The sequence below is a fragment of the Xenopus tropicalis genome, chromosome 5 (genome assembly GCF_000004195.4).
Source record: "Xenopus tropicalis strain Nigerian chromosome 5, UCB_Xtro_10.0, whole genome shotgun sequence".
Classification (NCBI taxonomy): Eukaryota; Metazoa; Chordata; class Amphibia; order Anura; family Pipidae; genus Xenopus; species Xenopus tropicalis.
In genome coordinates this window covers 156,940,922-156,949,345 of record NC_030681.2, presented here as the reverse complement: position 1 = coordinate 156,949,345, position 8,424 = coordinate 156,940,922, and the positions used below count along the sequence as shown (strand labels likewise).

The 8,424-nt window shown below is 41.0% G+C and overlaps 1 protein-coding gene across 1 annotated transcript; it reads left to right on the top strand.

Annotated features, from left to right (window-relative positions):
- The first annotated feature begins 1,418 nt into the window (after positions 1-1,418).
- LOC116411018 (vomeronasal type-2 receptor 26-like) lies at positions 1,419-8,117 on the top strand. Its single transcript, XM_031902783.1, has 4 exons — positions 1,419-1,428; positions 2,951-3,102; positions 3,403-3,526; positions 7,219-8,117. Exons 1-4 carry the CDS (start codon positions 1,419-1,421, stop codon positions 8,115-8,117), a joined length of 1,185 nt encoding a protein of 394 aa, XP_031758643.1.
- Positions 8,118-8,424: the final 307 nt, after the last annotated feature.

The window sequence follows — 8,424 nt, the reverse complement described above, 5'->3', positions numbered from 1 at the left end:
GCATAGATATACCAAAGTCTGCGGTATGTACTGACCCCAAAATGAAAATAGCGCATATGGATTTCTCGCCTGCCAGCTCAGCTTTTGCATACAGAGCCCCCTGTCAGTGTATTATGTGCCGTAACCCCCCTAACTATACAGAGACCCCCAGAAATCCATATATTTTTGGAAAGTACACATTCTGACAAATCCAAAATGGGTAAATAGTTCTTTCTACACCAAAGTACCAATCTGCAGAGCTTTCCTAAAGTTATTGGTTTTTATGACATTTCAGAAAATCACCTAAAAATGTTGCAATTTTCCGCATTTATCTCACACAATTTCTTGCGTATAAAGGCAAGTCACCCCAAATTGGAACACCTAAGGTCTACTGAACAGTTTGATGCCCAATATGCATAGATATACCAAAGTCTGTGGTGTGTACAGACCCCAAAATGAAAATAGCGCATATGGATTTCTCGCCTGCCAACTCAGCTTTTGCACACAGAGCCCCCTGTCAGCATATTATGTGCCGTTACCCCCCCTAACTGTACACAGACCCCCAGAAAACCATAAATTTGTGGAAAGTACACATTCTGATGAATTCAAAATAGATAAAGTTATTTTTGTACACCAAAGTTACACCTGGCAAAGCTACGCTAGCAACAGCACACTTATACAGGGATAAAATGTGATAAAACCACAAAAATTGTGCAAATCAGTGAAACCACAAAATAAGTCGCATGACAGTGTAATTAGTGGTCAGAATATTTGATCCAATAGTCACGCTGTCAAAATAAACAGTTTTTAGGTAAAAGAAACTAAAACCAAAGTAGTAAAATGAAAAAAAAACCCAAAAAAACCAAAACAAAGTGTTCGTGTATACATGTGTGTAGATGTGTAAAAGTTGTGTGACAGTGTGTAAGTGTGTATATGAGTGTAAATAAGTGTATAAAAGTGTGAAAAATGGAAAAAAAACTGCTAAAATGTGTGCTGTAAGTGTATATAAATGTATGTAAGTGTGTATAAATGTATGTAAGTGTGTGTGTAAGTGTGTAAATGCAAAAAAAACCAAAAAAACACCTTACCTGTCCTGAAGACCCAATCGCCTCCTCCTCCAGTGGGCCGGCGCTAGTGGGAGAGACAGGAAGCAGGAAGCAGCAGACACGATTGCATCGGGTCTGCTGCTTCCTGGAGGGTCCTGTGACACGATCGCTTCGCAGGACCCTCATGACAGCCCCCTGGCACGTTGCCCAGGGGGGCTGTCATCGATAGTGCCGCCGCTGCAGAGCAGCAAGCGGGGGAGGATTAAGCCTGTAAAACCAGGCAATCTCTCTCTATATAAGCAAAAGGCATGGGAGTGACTAAGCCCTCTGATTCAAACCAGCCCCCAGGTCAAGAATGGCAATAGTGCCCGGGAGTGCCTGCCTTTGAAAAGTATGACCAGAGGTAAAGATATAGGACCACCATACGGGGTTTACCTTGACGTGGTATGGTGGCTTACCAATCTTATGATCATAATTTTGTAACTAAAAACCCCTATTTTTTGTCAATACACTGTATGCACTAGCATGAAACTAACAGACAATTTACTTATGAAACAGGGGACCAGGGAATGTGCATTGATCAATCCCTTTTTGTATGTTTGTAGTCAATTTGGCCAGATCAGTTGCACTTCCATTGTATTTGTATACTTTATTTAGCCTTGGAGTGCTCCCACAACCTCTTTTTGTGTATCTATATATCTGTAACCTTGTTATGGGCTAAGGGGGCCCAGCCTGAAGGCCAGTTGGGGGGGATTTGGGGTGAGTGCTTATTTGTGCCCTGGGTACCCCTGGAACTATAACGGGGTGACTGTTACCCCAATGTTTCTATATATCTGTAACCTTGTTATGGGCTAAGGGGGCCCAGCCTGAAGGCCAGTTATGGGGGGATTTGGGATGAGTGCTTATTTGTGCCCTGGGTACCCCTGGAACTATAGCGGGGTGACTGTTACCCCAATGTTTCTATGTATCTGTAACCTTGTTATGGGCTAAGGGGGCCCAGCCTGAAGGCCAGTTAGGGGGGGATTTGGGGTGAGTGCTTATTTGTGCCCTGGGTACCCCTGGAACTATAGCGGGGTGACTGTTACCCCAATGTTTCTATATATCTGTAACCTTATTATGGGCTAAGGGGGCCCAGCCTGAAGGCCATTTAGGGGGGGATTTGGGGTGAGTGCTTATTTGTGCCCTGGGTACCCCTGGAACTATAGGGGGTGACTGTTACCCCAATGTTTCTATGTATCTGTAACCTTGTTATGGGCTAAGGGGACCCAGCCTGAAGGCCAGTTAGGGGGGGATTTGGGGTGAGTGCTTATTTGTGCCCTGGGTACCCCTGGAACTATAGCTGGGTGACTGTTACCCCAATGTTTCTATATATCTGTAACCTTGTTATGGGCTAAGGGGGCCCAGCCTGAAGGCCAGTTAGGGGGGGATTTGGGGTGAGTGCTTATTTGTGCCCTGGGTACCCCTGGAACTATAGCAGGGTGACTGTTACCCCAATGTTGATATAGACCGTAATATATATATATATAAGAATAAAGCGTTTCATAATAATGTAATTTCTAACTATATGTACCTTTAAATATTTTTCAGCTAAATGCATTGATGCCACATGTGACATTTAGAATTTCTTCTGGGGACAAAATCTACTTTAAAGACAATGGAGACCCACAAGCCCGGTATGATATACTGAAATGGTACTTCTTAGAAATAAGAAACAAAAAAAGCATAAAGGTTGGAAGCTTTGATGCATCAAAATCTGATGGGAAACTATTTGTCAATGACAGCGCCAATCTCTGGGGCCCGTACTTTTCGGAGGTAACAGCAGTAACAGTATTATGTTTCAAGCTCTATATTAGTGTTTCAGATTTAGGGGTACCCAAGCTAGATGTCCATTTATGTACCATGTGGCCATCATTCTTGATTTGCAGGCCATGTTAGGGGCTCCCCATTAAGCCTGTGCAGGCAGAGCATTCCTGCAGTTGGTCTCAGAACTGTTAGTTTCCATGGATGCCCTTCTCCAGGAGACACTGATAGGCTGCTGAGGATAGGGGAGCAACTCATGGCTCTAACATTAGTGCAGGTAGGATTGCACCTGGTGTGCAAAGAGTAGGCACTTGTATATACAGAGATACCAAATGCAGGGACCTCAGTTGCAAAGGGGCAACGTTATTCATCTTCATTTCTAAATCCCAGCCAGTAAGAATATTACTAATGTGTTTATAGATACTAATAATATTGTTGATAAAGCACAGAACTTACTAATTAAAATTCAAAAGACGGTTCCTTTTTTGTGATGCAAATAATGCATTTATTGGCACAATTGCCTAATGCTCATTATTATTATTCTTCTTGAAATTCATGTTTCCATTCTACCCCACAGTTTGCCCATTCTCGCTGTAGCGAGCCCTGTAAGCCTGGATTCAGGAAAGCTAAAGTAGAAGGGGCGCCAAGTTGCTGTTATACCTGTGTACTGTGTGCCGATGGGGAGATGTCTAACCTAACAGGTACGTCTGGTCTCAAAGGCAAAGGGTCTTTAATAAATCTAGAAGCAGGGGGGATGGTAACAGCTGGGAAACAAATGAAAAAATGAAAAAAAATATAAAACGTGTAGTTCCCTTTTAATGATTCTATTTCCTTCCCCTCATACAAAAAACATAAGATCTAGATACTTTGGCCCATGCCTCACAGAGCTGCTGTACAATTTGATTAACTCTGATTGCATTTGCAAGCAATGGACATTTTCCAGAGAATAACATTTATCAGCCTTATTTAAACCAACCCAGATATCACTGGGGTCAAGGTATCAACTAAGAAGTTTCAACTTTTTTTGCTGATGATGTTTTATCATAACTTACCCCCTGCTTTCCATGCATATAATATGATTTCAAAGTTGTTCCATGGTTTGAACAAACCAAAATGATTCTACAAAAATTGTCCAAGTCTGGAAGAACCATTGAAAATTCTAAGTTATCGGACATGGCCAGACATGGTTAGAGCTGCTTGTTTGGCGAGTTCACCAAATGAGCTGAGCTTTTCCCGATATGCACACCTAAATTGGAATATATCAGGATAATATGGGGCCATAGGGCAAAACGATTGAATTGAAGCTGCAGTCATAGGCACTGTCTGACAAAGGACAGCTTCAATGAGCTGTTGAGGTTCCCAATCCAACGGAAAATAAAATCTGCCTGATTGAGATTTGGCCAAATTTAGGCCAGATATCAGTCGGGTAGACCCATCGAGAGTGCCCATGGTCCATTAGTAAATTTACTTTTTCTTTGTCTAGACATCTTCTAACAGTATGGTCAGTAGATTGTCCAAAGCCGAGCTCAAGGCCCGGGAGGGAGTGCATGATAAGAGCTGATATATTGAGAGGAGCAGAAGAATGAATTAATCTGAAAGACAGCATAAGAATTTTATATTTAACGCGCCACTTGACCTGAAGCCAGGAGACAGATTTTCATGGTGAGATGGAGGGGAATCATTTAAAAGCGGATGAGATCATGTAGGGAGCAGCAGCGAGGATTGAGTTTAAGTGGTTGCAGATGTGATTCAGTAGTATGAGAGCCTGTACAAGTGTTTTAGGAGTGGAGGGGCAGAGGAGGGGGCGTATTTTCACAATGTTTCTTAGAAAGAAGTGGCATGTTCTAATAAAGGATGCAATGTGGACTGAAAATGTGAGAGATGGGTCTAAGGTGACCTGCCTTGGGGAACTAGATGGAGGGTGACATTTTTAACTGTAATGTTAAACAAAAGGGGCCGAAAAGATGGTTGTATACAGAAAGTTCCACGACCAGTTGGAGACAGAGGAGAGAAGGAATTATATTCAGGGACTGGGAGGAGTCAAAGGGTGCTCTATGAAGCTTTGTAACAATGGTCATATGAAGAGACAGGAAGTGATTATGTTGCAGTCTGAGGTTTGAGCATTGAACTGATCAGAGAGAAAAGGTGCTATAGGTTAGATTTATGCATGTTAATGAGTTAAGAGTAGTTGTATTTTTAGCCTGGAAGAGAGTAGTGGTGAACTAGAGAGGAGAAACTTGTAGTGAAGAAAGTCAGGTAGTGCAAGATATTTCCTCCATTTTCGTTCAGATAAGCAAGTGCATAAGCAAAGCAGGCGGGTGGTGGTGTTTAACCAGGGTCTGGGATTAGAAGCTTGTTTTTGGTGTGGGAGGAGAGTGGCATGAAGATCCAGGGAGGAAGTCAGGGCAGTGTTGTATTTAAGGTCAAGATAATCAGGGTCAAAGGAAGAAGTGTGCTAGGAGAGTGAAGTATTGAGTGTGGATGCCAGGAGTGGAAGTATAGTGGGGTGTAGCATTACAATACCCTTTTAGTGGTAGGAGTGAGAAAGTGATAATGGAATAGATGATGGTCAGAGAAAGTGAAAGGAGATATTGTGAATAGCTGGGGGTGCAGTGTTTGGTAAAAACACAGTGGCCATCAATACAGTGGCCTTTTCCATGAGTGCTACCAAAGGTCCACTGTAGATGGCCATGGAAGTCACCTGGTAGGAGAGAGGAGTAGTCAGAGGACAGAAAGAATGTGAGCCATGTTTCAAAGTTAAAAAATACTCATTAACTAAGAATCCAAAAGTCCAATGGGGCCTATTTGGGAGCTCAAGGGCATTTCAACTTCTACTGTTTTCCCATAAGTAGACTTCCTACTTTTATCCTTCAAAATCAAAATTCAAGGCTGATCTCTTTCTTTTCTCTTTTTTTCCTTCTTCCACTGTTTTCTTTCGTCTTAACTTTTTCGCTTCACTTTTTACTTATCAAACACTATTTGTCTATTTTTGGACAATAACGTGAGTTCCTAAGGTTATTGTATGTGTTTTGCAAAATGCTATCCATAAAACTATTGGGCACATTTATCAAAGTTCAAGAGTGAAAAATCCAGTTTTTTTATTTATTGGACCTGTATTCAGTATTCCCACAGATGTTCTAAATATTTGATATATTCATATGTTCTTTCGACACTGGAGATTTGATATTTGAGAATTGAATGTTCGAGATATAACAAAACCCTCACAACTTTTTAGTTGAAAAATTTTTCTAGGCAGTTTTGAGGTGACAAAGTTCCCCGGAGACAGCAAACATTTGAATATTCAAGTTTATTAATTCAAAAACCTTGATTTGACCTTGACTATCCTTTCCTACAATGGTTAAAGACTGCAAAAAATCCTTGGAAAATACAGGCTTACCAATAAAAACCCTCCCCATTTAGTTTGAAAGAGAGAGTTTGGACACAAGAATGGCTTTATACCCCCCTACCTTACCTGCCTCCTGTGCTTGCAAGAGTAGATAAGATCAGCAGAAGTTTTTCCTCATGGTGCATCTTCCAAATTGCCTGGGAGCCACTGACTGCACTCATGTTCCACTCACACCACCTTGGCTTCAACAAGAGAGCTTCTACAGTAGGAACTCACACATCCCATCAATATCCAGGTGGTGTGTGATTCTCACATGTGGATCATGAGTGTGCAATCTGGCTTTCCTGGAAGTTTCCATGATGCCATTATCCTGTGTCAGTCAGTTGCCCAAGTCCTCTTCACCCGAGGAAAGGGGTAAGTGAATGTTCCCTTTCCCATCATTCAGTAGTGTCTTTATTAGTGTCTTTTTAGCATAAAACCATGTGAGAAACTGGCCAACATGTGTAAACTCACATTACCCATGTCTTTTTTAAATACAGTTACTAACTTATACCAAGAGACTTTCTTTTATTTGACAAATAAAAAAAGATTTTCTATTTATAAGCCTTCTTGCGACAAATAAAACACACAGACAAATATAATGTTGGTGAGTTTACTAATACATTTTTTTGTAAAAATCTAAAAATGTTACAAGAGATATTGATGAGAAATGTATTATATTTGTTTTTTTACCATAATTCAAAGATTTCTACTAAGTTACCCTAGGCCTAGGGTGCAGCAGAAATCCAGTCTGAGCATGCTCTTTAGCCTATATCAGCCCCTTTGCACCATAAAGTCCAGGTTTTGCTCAGTTGCCACAAAACACTTCTTGCATGAGGCTCCTGATGAGCCCCTATGGCCAGGTGAGGATGGCATACGGCAGATTGCATCCCAAAAAATTAATTGACAAAGAAATACTGTCTGTACAAAACAAGAATACGACACTTGACTATTTTTACAAAATGTCATCTAATATCTAATATCTAACTGCTCTTTTTTTTGCTACAGATGCCCAGAGTTGTATGAAATGCTCTAAATATGAAAAGTCAAATTCTGTTAGAACCAGCTGCATCCCGAAGGATATAAATTACCTTTCCTATGAAGACCAGTTGGGTTCTACTTTATCCTCCATCTCTGTAACATTCTCCATCACTTGTGCTGTAATCCTGGGAATCTTTATAAAGTACCGCAAGACTCCTATAGTGAGAGCCAACAACCGATATCTCAGCTGTCTCCTCCTCATCTCTCTCATGTTGTGTTTCCTCTGCACTTTATTATTCATTGGGCGCCCAACTCAGATATGTTGTCTCCTCCGACAAGTGACATTTGGGGTTGTATTTACTATTTCTGTTTCTTCTGTGTTGGCTAAAACTCTCACAGTTATTATTGCCTTCAATGCCACAAAGCCTGGGAGCAAGCTGAAGAAGTATGTAGGAACCCAACTGGCCATCATATTAGTCATTGTATGTTGTTTGGTTGAGATTGTCATCTCTGCTGTATGGTTGGCCTCTAATCCTCCATTTCCAGAGGCTGATACTCTCTCTGACCCAGACTATATTATTCTGCTGTGTAATGAAGGGTCAGGCTTTTTCCTATTTTGTATATTTGGATATATAGGAACATTGGCCCTACTAAGTTTTATTGCTGCATTTCTAGCCAAGGATTTCCCTGACCGATTTAATGAGGCTAAAAACATCACTTTCAGTATGTTGGGGTTCTGTAGCGTGTGGGGGGCATTTGTCCCTGCATACTTGAGCAGTAAGGGCAGTAGAATGGTGGCAGTTGAGATATTTGCCATCTTATCCTCCAGTGCTGGGTTATTGGCCTGTATATTCATTCCCAAGTGCTATATTATATTTCTAAGGCCAGAACTGAACAGAAAAGACAATATTGTTAGAAAACAATAGAATTATTTATAGTTAAGAATTGTTTTGAATCATGGGGAGCATGAAGAAGAGAAATCTCTACCAAATATGTTTGTCAATGTTACTTTTGTTTTGTATTTTGTTCATGACTCTGAGTCCTAATTTTTACATAGTTACATGGTTAGTTTGGGTTAAAAAAGGCAATGAAGTTTAAGCCCTCCAAAGAACACCCAGTGTATCTCTCTCTCTTGGAGGTTTAAAGGAAAACTTCCATATTTGATGAAGGAGACACAGTTACATGGTTTGTACAAATGTAACCCTTTCTTGGCACACTCACTTATTTTGGGCT

What these genes read in the sequence shown, in the direction of transcription:
- LOC116411018 (XM_031902783.1), top strand. An exon ending in TGGCTCTAACATTAGTGCAG is followed by an intron (nt 3,103 to 3,402) that starts GTAGGATTGCAC and finishes TCTACCCCACAG; the next exon opens with TTTGCCCATTCTCGCTGTAG. An exon ending in GGAGATGTCTAACCTAACAG is followed by an intron (nt 3,527 to 7,218) that starts GTACGTCTGGTC and finishes TTTTTGCTACAG; the next exon opens with ATGCCCAGAGTTGTATGAAA.